The 14,425-nt window shown below is 41.7% G+C and overlaps 1 protein-coding gene across 10 annotated transcripts in view; it reads right to left on the bottom strand.

Moving 5' to 3' along the window:
* Esrrg (estrogen related receptor gamma) overlaps positions 1–14,425 on the bottom strand; it is a 628,608-nt gene that overhangs the window by 63,003 nt on the left and 551,180 nt on the right. For all 10 annotated transcript variants that reach the window (XM_031338245.1, XM_031338211.1, XM_031338220.1 and 7 more), the window contains 2 exons: positions 6,576–6,686; positions 2,645–2,806 (listed from right to left, as the gene is read on the bottom strand). In XM_031338245.1, coding sequence (XP_031194105.1) covers positions 2,645–2,806; positions 6,576–6,686 — 273 coding nt within the window. The remainder of the gene's footprint in view (positions 1–2,644; positions 2,807–6,575; positions 6,687–14,425) is intronic.

Raw genomic sequence — 14,425 nt, 5'->3', positions numbered from 1 at the left:
CTCATGACAATTCCAGATGGTATCAAAATATGGCCTTAATAAATCTCTTAACTTGAGAGACCTGAGCAGAGCTCACGGAAGTGGTAGGTGATCTGACATCATGATGACAGGAATCACGCACCGCTCTTTGCTGGTTGCTTGTTTGTGGCGGAGGTGGGGGCATGGGGGTCAGAGGTCAGTGCCAACTATTTTCCTCGATTACTCTCCACCTTATTTTTGAAGAAAGGTTCTATCACAGAACCTGAAGCTCACTGGTAGACTGGCTAGTGAGCAACTTCCCAAGATCCTCCCGTTTCCACATTTCCAAGGACTGGGATGACAGATATGTGCCACCATGCCTAGCTATTAAGTGGTGCTGGGGATCTTAACTTAAATATGCTATTATTTTGAAATATAGTCTTGAACGTTACACGGACTTGTCTGAAAAACACTATGTAGCCCATGCTACCCAAAATGTGGCACTTGTCCTACCTCAACCTATCTAGCATCGATTCTGCCATTGCTATGAGTCACACTGGGCTTGAATGTGTTTTGAGTATTCTGGAAACATCTGTGAACTTATGTGAGTGGCTGTATCTCTCTCTGCCTCCAATCTCTCTGTCCTTGGATAGAGGAGAATAAATATCCTCAGTTGGAGAGTGGCTTTCAATATGGAGGGGAGGAGTGGGCAGTTTGGTGTGAAATGTCCCCTTGAATCCTAAGGAAGCGTCTGAGGACATTTTTGTTTGTTACGGGTGCTACTGGCATCTGGTCAGTAGGTGATAAGGATGCTATCAAATACCCTATTATACACGGAAAAGTCAGCCGTAACACAATTTTCTAGTACCAAGTATCGGTAGTGCCAAGATGAGAAACCCTGGGTTAGGATAATTATATGTATGTACATATGCATGTATGTGTATGTAACAGTAATAATCGAAGAAAAACAGGCTGTCAACTTGAGATTTGGGAAGCACACGAAGACTTCAAGGGGTGTAGTTGGGAAGGGCTGGGGGTATAGAGGGAAGGGGAACAGTCATGTAATTCAATTTATATCAAGAAGATACTCAGATATCAAAAATGTGTATAAAGGTATAAACATGGAACAATGGCCTACCACATTAATGATCTATCTCAATTATCTAAAACTGTGACTGTAGACATTTTTTTTCTCAAAAGGTGTTAGTTCTGTTTCTACTTTAACCCAACCACCAAAAAGACTCTCTTCTCAGAGAGGTTTTCATTTACTGTGCGGACGGATGTGCCATCTGGCGTTTTCCCTGTGGCAGGCTACCATTCTACAGTCAAGGAACATCCTCCTGCCTCAGCCTCATAAGTGCTAGGATCATCAAATCTAGCCATCAGGTTCCTTTCAAGTCCTTCCTTTGCACACCTTTTCATACAATCCATGTAAGTGTGCTTATAATCTAAGTTCACTATCCTAGATCCACAGGGCCAAACTGTATTCATCTAGATATTGTTATTCTCGTGTGGGTGTTTGCCAAAGCATACATCTGAGTTACCTATTTAACCAGTTCTGACTTAATTTGGAGAGCTTTATTAGCACACAGTGTAAGACAAAGTAGCCAGTATAATACAGAGCGATGTTTAAATTAGTTTACAATTTGCTTGGTCTCATCTAGAACTGCCCTGAACAAAGCTATTCAGAAATGTCAGCTGTGTCCCTAACCACTGTAACAAATTGTTGCCTGAACGCTGCACACCTAATGACTTCAAATTAGCCTCACTGCGATACTGCCTGACAGTTCGTTACGACTGTTAGCGACATGGCTGGCGTATCATGACCAATAAATTGGTTTCAGTGTGGGCTGGGAAAGGGACTTCCATCAATTTGATTAAAGAAATTACTGTAGCATTCAAAGCATAAAGACAAACTAGTTTAAGGAGACGGAAATAAGCTAACTGTGTGTGCCAGCAAAACATCTCTTGTCACTTGAAAACTTCTTTATAAACTACTTGAAAACTAAAGCCAAAGGAAATGAAAATGAATTCGAACACATTATGAACATTTTCAAAGGGTTTCCTTTTGTTATGTGGCCAGGTCTACGTTTTGGCTGTTATGGGATGGATCAAGAAGGAAATAAAACCCAGGCTCAGGGTCAGTGTGTGAGAAAATGTGCCATATTCATCTAGCATTTCAGTGTGTGTGTAAATACATCATAAATATCTAATTACACTGATTTAAAATGTGTGATCACAAAGTGAAGATGATATGTACCAAGATGAAATGTTCAGAGAAGGAAAAGAACACACTAGCCTACTGCTGAAAATAATAGTTTTAAAGTAAAAAGAAAAAAATGGAGAATTTTTTTTCCTTAAGGAAAACATTAAAAATCATTAATATAATGAAGAAATGGTTTTATAGCTTGCATGCTCTTTATGAAATTCTGGCAAATAGTGCCCTCAAATAGGGAATGACTGGTATGACTGGTGAGCAGAGTTCAAGACAGTGTATAAGCATCATGCGGATCACTTTATAAAAGTTGACGCTCTAAATTAAGACAACAGGTGCTGAGGTAAGTGCAGACAACAGAGAGGCAGAAACGACCTCACGGGGAAAAATGCAAAATTTTCTCCTGTAGGATGTACAAACCTGGAGGCGCCCGCGGTCTCTGCGTTTCCTTGGGGTTTCCAGGGAACTTACCTGGAATATGTTTGGCCCATCCGATGATAACCACCAACTCTCGGTCAGCCAAGTCACATAGTGTCGTGAGGGCTTTGATGTCACTGTCGGGGACCGTGGGGTCAGGCATGGCATAGATCTTCTCTGGTTCCGCCACCAACAAATGCGAGACAATCTTGTTATCTGTGGGGTCAGACCAGAGCAGTGCATGCTCACCAGCAGAATCACCCACTTGTATAAACTCTAAGCTATTTCGTACTTTGAAATGCGACTGCAGCATCCTACCATAAAACATGCATATCCCATCCTGGTAACACCCTGTGTGCTTGGAGCAGTGTTTAGGAAAATTCACAGCAAGGAAGAACCCACTGTTCCCAACAGAGAGCCATCCCTTTCTGTGCCTGGCTTTCTGGAGAGGAGACTTGGTCCTGCTGTGAACATTTTTATAGCAAGCAAGATGTTTCTTGGGTTGGCTCTCTGATTCTTAAGTGGGATCTAGGGGAGCAGATTAAACAGCATACAACAGTTTCAAAATAAAAGCCCACGGCAAGGCGCTGAAATATGGTCTAGTGCAGAAAGCAAAGACCCACAAATGCCCATAGTCTTAATAGGCACAAAAGTCATTAACTGTTTTAATTCCTTTAAGGAAGAGCCAAAGGTCAGAGCCCTTCTGCCAGGATGAATTACTGACTATATAACTCTATCTCCTTGGGATGCATTAAATAGGAGCTGCCCTCCTTTCCCCGGTCCCATGTAGCAAGCCAACCCTCCAAATACAGCTAATATCTGTGCCCATAAAAACGAGCCTGCTTATACGACACAGCATTTTCTCCTCCGAGCACCTTATTCTTTAATCTCCTACTTTCATCTCTTGTCCCCAGTTCATTCTCTGCTTCAGATTTATCTGTCTGAAATTTGTGATCTATGCTTTTGAAATCTTCATAAAGTCAACACTGGAGACGGATGGGAAGTGTCTCATCGGATGTGTTTTGCTGCTTAGGGGCATGTGTGGGTTTATGGAGGGGCCGTAAAGCCCGGCTAACAGAATGATTTTTCTCGTTGGCCTGATTTTCAATTTCTTGATGTAGCTTCAGATGGGATTCTTTCTCCTACGTGAGGAGATACAAATGGGTAAAAATCAATTCACATATTTAAGAGTCCCAGGTAATATCTTTCCAGAAAATCGGGAGTCTAAAGGATGACTTTTGTGGTCAGAGCTAAAGTCTCAAGGCTTGCTGCACGTTTTCTTCCACTCTGTTTTTAACTCCTTCAATTTCAAATGATACCTGGCATCCTTTGGTCTTATGATGAAATAACAAAGAGACTTATCTAAGACATGACTAGCATTTTTTTTTCTGAAATTGTGTGTGTGTGTGTGTGTGTGTGTGTAGTATTCCATTGATTCTCTGAAATTAATTCATATGGTATATTTTAATCATTTAATTGTTTAATCCAATCCTTGCTCCTTCATATAATTCTTACAGGCTCCTCAAAGGCTATCAACTTGTCAAGACGTCCTTATTTTACAGGGGTAGGAGGGCTCTTGAGACCTCTCGCCCCAACTCTAGGCTAGAATGATGGCTAGCTTGATTTTGTTCAGGTCTTGTACGGGCAACCCTAAAAAATATATTTTAAAATACACTAATATGAACATAGATATTGCATCTGTTTCAGATAGTCATCTCTAACATTAATGTTAATATTTGGGTAGAAATAATTCCAAGTAGCATACTTTCTGGGGACAAATTAGCTAACGGTGATATATGTTCTTTTTAGCTTACAGAATTTGAAAGGAGGGGTGTGTGTTTGCCTTCTATGCCATGGAAGGGACTCCATGTATTTCTGGTTACACTGAGAGAAGTTTTGACTTTTGTGGTTCTAAAGAAGCACCAGTCAAGGGCACAAGTGTGTAACCCTAGGGAATCATGATTCTAGATGTTATTGTTTCCCAAGGGGGAGGCATGCAGCCTGCTCCAGCCAAGTCGTAGCTTCCTGACTTGCAGGTCAGAGCGATTCAGCAAAAGCCTGGGCATCCCCATCCTTCAGCAAACAGAATAGCCAACAGCACTGTTTCCGGCTAAGTCTTATTTAATGTTTCCCTAATTAGAATCAATACAACCCAATTTTCAGTCTTGGGCCTTTGTAGTTCACAAACAACCATCCAGGGGTGTAGAAATCTCCCCAGTTGCCTTCTCGTTAAGGCCTGTGGCGTCCCCTGACGCCTATCCGACAGGATCTGAAAATTAAGTTTTATAAATGTTTGTTACGAAAACACACTAATTGGATGGACTAAGGAAAATTAACACAACGGCCTTTAGATAATGAGTAACGATTCATTAGGAGCCGTCTTTATCTCAGACGAATGGAGCGCCCTGCAATTGCTGTAATCTTCTCAGAGGTACTTGACAAGCCACTTCCCAATTTTTCAGGTTTACACAGCAAACGATAGATGTCCCTGTACCATGTTGATTTACAAATAGCCTGGTGCTTGCTTTCTCTTTCTGTAGAGGAAATTATCAATGGTTTTGGTCAATGTGTGCTTCAGGTAAATGCGAAACGGGCAATGTAGGTATTATTGAATCAAGAAACACTAACCCTCTAATGAAATTAAGCATTAGTGTTTATTGCATTTTATTATATTATCAGAAAGTTTTTAATTATAATGTGCAAAATCTGCTTAATGCACTTCTAGATCGTATCTGCAGAATGCCGAACCACTTCGCAGGCTGAGGAGGGGATGCCAGATTGGACAATTGAAAGGATAATCAACATAATGTTTTCTGGAAAGGCAAGAAGAAACTATGCCATATGTTCACTTACGCTTTAATTTTATGTAAAATGGGCTGCTTTGCCTTTAACACAGTTAAAATGTCCTTTCATTTACAGTTCAGGGTCTGCTTTATTTATTTAACAGAGTCCCAGATGCTGGCACGGACGGTGCATGGCACTGACCCCGCCTAGAAAACGTGAACTAGAAATGGACCCTTCCTTTTTCCTTGAAGGCAAATCAAAACAGTCTCACCTTCTCTTAAACGGCTACAGAAAGAAGAGTAGCTTGTGTCTTCTATGGGAAACAAACAAAAAAAAAAAACAAAAAAAAAAAACAGTATGTGCAAGTATTTTTGCTACCAAAGCAACTCTTAGGGCCTCTTCTGAATGCCAAGCATAAACATCTAGATTGCTAGCTTAGCGGCACTGTAGCTATTAACTGATTTCTCAGAAAATGGGATACATTTATTGCCACAATCTACACTCCAGCCCCTTTTAGTTAATGACAAAGAGAATGGGGTTTGCATTCTAGCTAGGCACCAGCCATCCTTTCCAATTGCAACCTGGTATCATAAAATCACGGGCTCTTTAAAAACAATTTATAACACCCATAAGGGCACCTGAGATGGAACCACCAACCTATGCTCATTATTAGTAGGGTCCATTCTCGTTCTAATCTATTGCTAGCTACTGTGTTAACCTTATAGAGCTTCAAATTAATGAGGCCCCTAATGTATTTTCATTGGGAGGTTGAGCAGCCAAACTCATTTAGTTAGGGAAAACTACAAAAGTCACTTTCTTGTGAAATCTGAAACTAACAGCTCCAATGAACTAATGATCACAGTATGATCCGTTTTATGTACCTCTGCAAATAATGACAACTGGTAAATGTAAAAGTCACACTATATAAGCTGTGCATTAATATGCTTACGCTTCTACAAAATGACTAGGCACAAACAGGGAGAGTAGAGAATTATCGTAGGGGGCTTTAAAAAAAACGAAAGAGATCATTAGTCGGGTTGACACTGTTCTTCCTAGACAATCCCTGAGAATAGAGTTCACGTTTTCCAACAGAGAAGAGTTTCCTTGGACTCAGAAGGGGTGGGCATGCCAGCAATAGGATACACAGTGCCAGCCGGGAGGATTCTGGGTCTGGGAAGCCAGGCACATCTGTCGTACTTACATGGCTTTTTGGCTGGTTGCACCAGCTGAGGGTTCAGGTACGGACTGTTCTCAGCATCTATCCTACGCTTGTACTTCTGCCGACCTCCACGCACTCTGTCAAGACGGACTCCTGTGGACGGAGACAGACACCGGCTTACTGTTAAGGTAGTTACCTCAGTAATCAGGTACCTCAACTGCATCTCCCAGGAGTGCTAGGAAGACAGTGGAACTCGGAATGGACCAGCGTTACATGAGAAGGCTTTAAAAAAAAAAATGGAGGCTGAATCAAAATTGTCAGTGTTTGAAAAGTATGGCTACCCATGGCTAGGAAATATTAAAGGCATTTTCTATGTCATCAATGTCGTCACCATTTATATATACATCAGGGCAAAGGCACACTTTGATTAATCAAAGAAGTTGGGGGTTTTTTTGTGCTAGTTTCATAGTTTCTGTACCCCTACTTAGTGTTTGAAAAGTATGGCTACCCATGGCTAGAAAATATTAAAGGCAATTTCTACAGATCCATCAACGTCACCATTTATATATACATCAGGGCAAAGGCACACTTTGATTAATCAAAGAAGTAGGTTTTTTTGTGCTAGTTTCATAGTTTCTGTACCCCCACTTCCATCATTCATGAAAGATCCATGTGTGGGACCTAGTCAACAGAAGCATCTAGAATATCTACAATCCTCCTCAGCTGTACTTGTGGACTGAATGCGATGAAGAGTTCCTACAGACCTGGGGGAGTGTGAGGTTGATGTAATCCAATATTGGTCCATATGAACCTGTCAGCGTATTTCCTCAAGAGAGTCTTACTTACAATTTGACACTAATGGGAACCAAAAGTGGGCAGGGCTATGCAAATAGTGTAGGGAGTGTTTTCCTAAGAGGGAATTTAGAAGGTAAGAAAATCAAATCCACCACTCAGCTATGTATCCTCCCATCCTGTATATTTAGTTAGAGTTTTCAAGGCATTTCATGTTCACAGAATTCTAGCTTCATTCCTCTGTTAGATCCGTTTTGCATAATTGTATCAATATTTACTAAAGTTTGACACTTCTTACTTCCTTCCCCACTTATGAAGCTCTGTCTCTCTCATAATTTTATCTTGCAACCTCTCTCCAATATTTTCCCACTTTATGTGATGTGGTTCCATTTTAATCCACTGAGACGTACGGGACCTTACTGATATTATGTATAGCCTTGATGTCTGTCAGCTCACTTCAACCTGGGCAGAACATTTAACCTGTACTTACTAGATGTAGCAAGAGAAGGCATTCAGGGGGAAAGAGAAAAGAGGGGAGGGAGAGAAGGACAGAATATGAAGGAAAAGAGGAGAGAGCACTTTAGTCATCTCTAAAATTGTTAGAACCCAAAGTCTACAGAAGACGTTTGGATCGCTCGGATCTGATCTGGAGTGTGGGCTCCTGAATATTCTCTTAGAGCTTATCAGAGGATTCATATTACCACTATAATTTTACGCATAGCTGGTAGATTTCTTTTTTTTTAAAAAAAAATCTATTCTACTTTTATTTATTTACCTTATAAGGGGCTAAGTGCTCATGTGCATATACAGACGGCAGTAGACAGCTTGCAGGAGTTGCTTACTTTCTCCCATGATGTGGATCCCGGGGATGGATCTCAGGTGGTCTGGCTTAGAACAAGTGCCTTCAGTGTCTGAACTGTCTCACCAGCCCAATGCTGCTCAGTTTCTGAAGATGCAGTTTGTCTAGCAAGAAGCACTTACGGAAGCTTGGGAGATGGCTTCGCCTCTAAAATGCTTATTGCGTAAGCTTGACTTTCATTCCTAGACCCTGAGTGAGGCAAGGCACACCTGAAATCCCAGTGCCCACAGACTGAAACAGGAAGTTCCTGAGGCTCAGAGGCCAGCTCTCCAACCCAAACCAGTGAGCCCCAGGTTCAGTAAGATACTTTGGCTCGAAAACTAACGTGGAAAGTGATTGAGGATTGACACTGGACATTGACTCCTGGTCTCCACACACACAATCACATACTGGGATACACATACACAAGAAAGTATGCACACATGGACACCACACACAAGAAATTAGCTTTCAGCGCGGTGACTTAAGTGTGTCTGCACTGTCTCCAGCTGGAGCTTAAATTAAGTCATTCGCTATTGTTCTCTTGTGTGGGGATGGGGGAGATATATATGGGATCATTCTTAGTTAAAGTGACTGCTATTTCTTTAAAGAAAATGCATCCTCAAAAATATTTATTGAACATGTTCTCTCTCTCTCTCTCTCTCTCTCTCTCTCTCTCTCTCTCTCTCTCTCTCTCTCTATCAGTGTGAGATAACCACTATCACCAGGCATGTTCTTTTCAGTTTTCAGTTTTCAAGACTGACTTTCTTTCCATGCTCCCAGTGACTCTAATGTTCCCCACCTCTGTCCCAAGCCATCTGAGTAGAAAAGTAGCTATCCACCCATATATCTGCATATACACCCTGTCATCCATCTACTCCACCCATACATCCACCCCATTCCTAAATAGTCGAGAGCTTTCCAAATACAGGAGGATTTCACTTTTTATTCTCTAAAATGAAAATCAATTGGACAAAGGATTCTTTTATGACTTGTGATCTTTATTTATATGACAGTAGGGGAAAACGACTAGATATTGATACTCATAAAGCATGAGATTAATAATCCTATAGTAAAACCTGACAGAGATTCAATATGCAGAGCAGTGCTCCTGCCAAGTTTGGATAACAATTAATAGCAAATTTTTCTGAAGTCAATGTGTTTTAGAAGAACATAATAATGTATTCATGTGCAAATTCATTCCCAATCAAAAGCAGCCAAATATTAAAATTTTTCAAATATTTCAGACCAAATAAAATATACCTACTATTGCCTTTTAACTTTGCTTCCCAAACTGGGGTAATGTGCCTTTTATGCACCCCTGGAGGGACAGTGCCTGTCATCATGATGATTTTCTGGAGCTGGCTACACTCTCAGTGAAAGTTTAAAGGACAATCCGACTAACAATAGCTGCAAATGTTTTCACACTATGCCATGACATTCAGTTTATCTCTTTGCACCGAAGCACAATCTGACCAAGGAGACACAGCCCTTTTCACCTGGATCATAATATAAACATATTTGGAAAGGGTGGCATGTAGACTAAACCAGACCCAAACAGACCTCTGAACACGTGAGAATAGCTTCTTGGACTTAGATGGTTGACAACGGATGTGCTCATTCATGTGACAAAAAAAAAATATCACAAGGTAATGTTTTTTCTTCTTTTGAAACTGAGTTCCTTCTCAATATAAATAGATAGATAGTTAGAAATATAGATAGATAGATGATAATGTTTTCCTTGAGTTCAGCTGTAATTTACTCAATCGGAAGAACAGAATTGATAATTACAACCTAAACTGTTGTGTTTAAAAGATTCAAAACCATTTTAGTAAAAATAAATAACATTATTGGTGACCGGTAATTGGGAGAGCCAGATTGGTGAGAACCGAACATCAACACACAGAAAATAACCATGCCTGTGTTCTATACATCTATACTTAGACGCTATTTGTATACTACTTTTGAAAAAATTAAAACATGAGGGGATTTCTCCACCTAAAAAAAATAACGTGCCCAGGATGTAGTATGTGTGAAAAGATCTGAAGTTAATGAAGGCAACTGGGTTGTCCAATCAAGCGGAGACCACTGTCATCTTTTCATAAATAAATAAATAAATAAATAAATAAATAAATAAATAAATAAGTAAAAGAAGATTTTAATAGTAGGCATTTCCTAGTTAACCAGAACGTTTCACAGGGCTTCTTCACATACAGTGTATGCCTGTGTGCCACTAGGGAGTCACAAATTGTACACACTGTCCAAATTTACAAAATGGACAGAGCAGTAGGAGGACAGGGAGGAAAAAAAAATGCTGTGAAGAGGAAAAAAAAACCAACAAAGTGAAAGGGTCAGGCCAAAGTCACCCAGGTCGACCCATGCTAAGCCAGCGTGTTATGTCCAAATGCAAATTTTCATGATATTATATGACCCAAGTCAAAGAGCTCTCACTCCTGCCAAGTCAGATGGGTTTCCTAAATAGTCTTTCTCTTCGGGGAATTATTAAGAATACCTCACCTGCTTTCCCAAGTTAGAATTAAGGCATTTAGTACATTGTTCCAAAGCAAAAGTTTGCTAAAAGGTGTTAAGGGTAAGATGCCCGGAATACTTAAGAAAGAAACCAATGGCCACAGCAAGATACAAACAATTTTGAAATGATTGCTCAAGAATATCAAACAACCAGTTGTACTTGGCAAATGTCATCCAGCATAGGCCTCAGGAGAGTCCCAGAGGGCCATGAGAAAGCCAAAGGTATGACAGCATAGACCCTTGCCGGTACTGTCTGCTACACTGTTGTCGGGGGCTACCATGAACTACCCTGCTATTGTGTGCTACCACATGCAATCCTGTTACTTTGTTGCCTACTAGTGCCTCCCTCCACAGAGGATCTTCTCCTGCAGGAGCTGCAGCAAGAGGCTCTAAGGATTAGCCGAGTCTCGGCCAGGGCTGGGGAATTTCTAGGTAGCTTCTGTTGGGTTCTCACTTGGGACACAATCTGGGCAGCTACGCATTGTCATAGGCTTCACAGCAGGGGGTGAGTGGGAATTATTCCTATGTGTACACAGATGCGCCAGGGAAAAGCCAAACACATTAAATGCTTGCAGACCATCTAAGACAAGGTGACAAACCAACCTCTGGATCGTTCTTGCAACCCCTCTCAAAGTAGAGAGCAATATTGTTAAATGGGGCTTTGAGACTCAGTCCCTTTCTCCATGTTTTAACAGGACAGCCTCCTGGTGCTGATTTCCTCTCAAGGAGCACTGTCTACGAGTTACAGCCAGTCCATGCCTGACATATCATAGAAGACACTAAAGTCTACATGTATTAGCGCACATACCCTCAAAGCAAGCCCATGAGACAGTTGTGATTTTTGTCCCATTTTACAGGTGGGAGAGCCATAGTGCGCCAGAGACAGTCAGGTGTGACAGTTGTGGAGCATGCCTATACTAGAAAATTAAAAGTAAAATTACTGAAGTAAACGCTATCTCCACCCTGACTGGGGCATATTTAAGAGGCAGAACAGGGCCAGTAGGAGGCACATGACTTCCCCCATCCAATCTCAGCCCTAGTGACTCTGAGTCTATGACTTGGTCAGATGCTTGAGCCCATGGCTGGGAGCAAACCCAGTGATAATTTTTTTTAATTAAGTTTAAAAGATTTATTTTCTATTTTTTTGTTCTGAGGCAGGGCAGGTTATAACTCCGCATGTTCCTCCTTTCCTTGTTGGAAAGGCACTGCCCACTAGACAGGCCTGGCTGTGCCAGAACACAGAAGTAAAGGGAGATTGCAGCCAAATTTCACAGTCCCAGTAGGCACCGCCAATGGCCCTCGCCCCTCTGAGTGGTACCTAATGATTTCAGTTACTTTGGGCTGGAATATCTGGTCCACAAAACTGGAATTTTGAAAACTACTCCATCTGTGCATTGACATTCTGTGATATGTGAGAATGTAAGAAAGATCACAAAGGGATTGAAAGGTAGGGGAGTCGGGGGAGAGACAGAGAGATAGAGACAGAGAGAAACAGAGAAAGACAGGGAATTAGAGAGAGAGAGAGAGAGAACAACAGAGAAACAGAGAGAGCCAGAGAGGCAGAGACAGAGAGACAGAGAAAGAGAAACACACAGAGAAACAGAGGCAGAGAGACAGGCAGACAGAGACAGAATGAGAGACAGAGAGACGGGCAGACAGAGATAGCCAGAGAGACGGAGAAGCAGAGAGACAGAGAAGCAGAGAGACATTAGTCTCTAAATGAGATAAAAAAGGCAGCGCTCACATTACAGCTTCTTGTCCTCTAGATAAATGAACAATCAGCCCTCGGGAACCTTTCCTCTTCGGCTCCCTGACAGCCATCTGCCTGACTAACACAGAAAGCTTGCACTGGAAGTCACACAGGCTTCTAGGTGCATCCGAAATTCATACGTGGGTTAACGCACATAGGACAAAAAATCCCAAAGAAGCTCTCCGAGGTGCAACCCTAACAGCTCTTGCCTGGCTCCAGAGCCCTTGCGCCAAACTTGCAAGACCTGGATTGGAGCCCAAGAGGAAATGGCAATCGTTTGACAGCACTCTCCGCGAAAGGTTTAGCAAGAGACCACGTCGTTTCCCTAGCCGAGGCAAAGTAGTCTGTGTGCAGCATGGAGGCCGGATCTATGACACATACAAATACAAATCAGGTCATCTGCAACAGGTGACACATTTTAATTGAATGTCTTCTGTCTGCAGGCCTGACAAAAGGTGAATGGAAATGAATGAGTCTGGCAAGACAGCCCTGAGCCTCACAATACCCAATATCTCATTATTTTTAAACAGCTGTCTATAAACTAATGCTGACAAGCCTTGAACCTTTTATTTGTGCTCAGGCTGAGGTTTCTGGGGGGTGGGGGGGAGGCGGAATAAAAGGCGAGGAGAGAGAGGGGCATTCAGAGTATGGAATTAAACACGCGACGCCTACCATTATTAACTCCTCAGGGTAATTAAAGAAATCTCCTGCTCAAAAGGGCCATCTCTTTCCTTCCCCTGTCAGAGGCGTGCTAAACATAGGCATGGCTCTGTCTTTAAAAAAGAAAAGAAAATCTTCCTTTTTATTTCTGGGTCTTGTGTGTGTGTGTGTGTGTGTGTGTGTGTGTAGTTTGTGCCGTGTGCACATACATGAGGGTGCCTATGCTTGGAAGCCATGGAACATTCCAGAATGCTATTCTGTCACCGTCTACTTTATTCCATTGATACAGGCTCTCTTACAGAAAGAGGAGCTTGGCTGGCACTCAGCAGCCACCCCTGCCTTTCCTTGTGACCCCTGGCAGCCCTGTTAGTATAGATAAACTCACCAGTGGCCACCCCAGCCTTCTCTCCAACAGATTCTTACTACATGGCTTGGGATAAAACAAGCTGGCCTCAAACTCAGAGTGGATCCTCCTGCCTCTACCTCCAAAGTGCTGGAATTGGAGGCAGGGAACCCCATGCTACACCTGGCTTTTTATGTGGGTCCTAGACATCTGAACTCAGGTCCTTACAGAGTAAGCCATCTCTCCCACACCTCCTTTTTTTTTTTAATCTAAAAAATATTAAAAACTTCATTTCACTCTAGTGACCATTGTAATCTGCCAAAGAAAGATCTAAAACAAATCTGGAAGTTGAGAGTGTACTTCATTCTGTCCATTGCTTGCTAAACAAACATCAAGTCCCAGGCTTAACTCCCTATAAACCAACCAAGAGTGAAGCTGAGCTTGAACCTCAGCTTTCTGGAAGAGCGGGCCAGAGGATCAGAGGGTCATTACCATCCTTCAGTAAGTTGAAGGCTAGCTTGGTCTATATGTGTCCCTGTTAAACAAATGAACAATCATACAAATAAATAACCGTGTACAATCTACCATGAAGTATACCAAGAAATGGTGTATATTCTCAGGCTATGTTTATTGAGAACTATACCCAATACATAAAACATATAGAAAAAATCATTTTAATAGAATTAAATGTAGGTAGAATGTTAAGATCTACATGTCCAAATGTCATACAAGTGACAAGTTTCTTGTGGCATTTCTAATCTCTTGTGGCATCAGTTTAACACAACAATAGTAGTCTGACGCCTTCACAGCCCCCATGGGAATACTCTCTGTAATCAACAGATGAGGTTTAGGCAAACTGTAATACCATGCAAAGAGAAACTAAATATGAAGTCAAGGTGGCTAACAAGTTGCTGGGTTGAGAATCACAGTCATTCTGCCTTAGAGAGGATGGGTTGAGAATCACAGTCATTCCGTCTTAG

This window comes from Mastomys coucha, unplaced genomic scaffold (genome assembly GCF_008632895.1).
Source record: "Mastomys coucha isolate ucsf_1 unplaced genomic scaffold, UCSF_Mcou_1 pScaffold1, whole genome shotgun sequence".
In the NCBI taxonomy this organism is placed as follows: Eukaryota; Metazoa; Chordata; class Mammalia; order Rodentia; family Muridae; genus Mastomys; species Mastomys coucha.
Note: the sequence above shows the minus strand (reverse complement) of the source record. Positions and strands in the feature narration are given on the sequence as shown.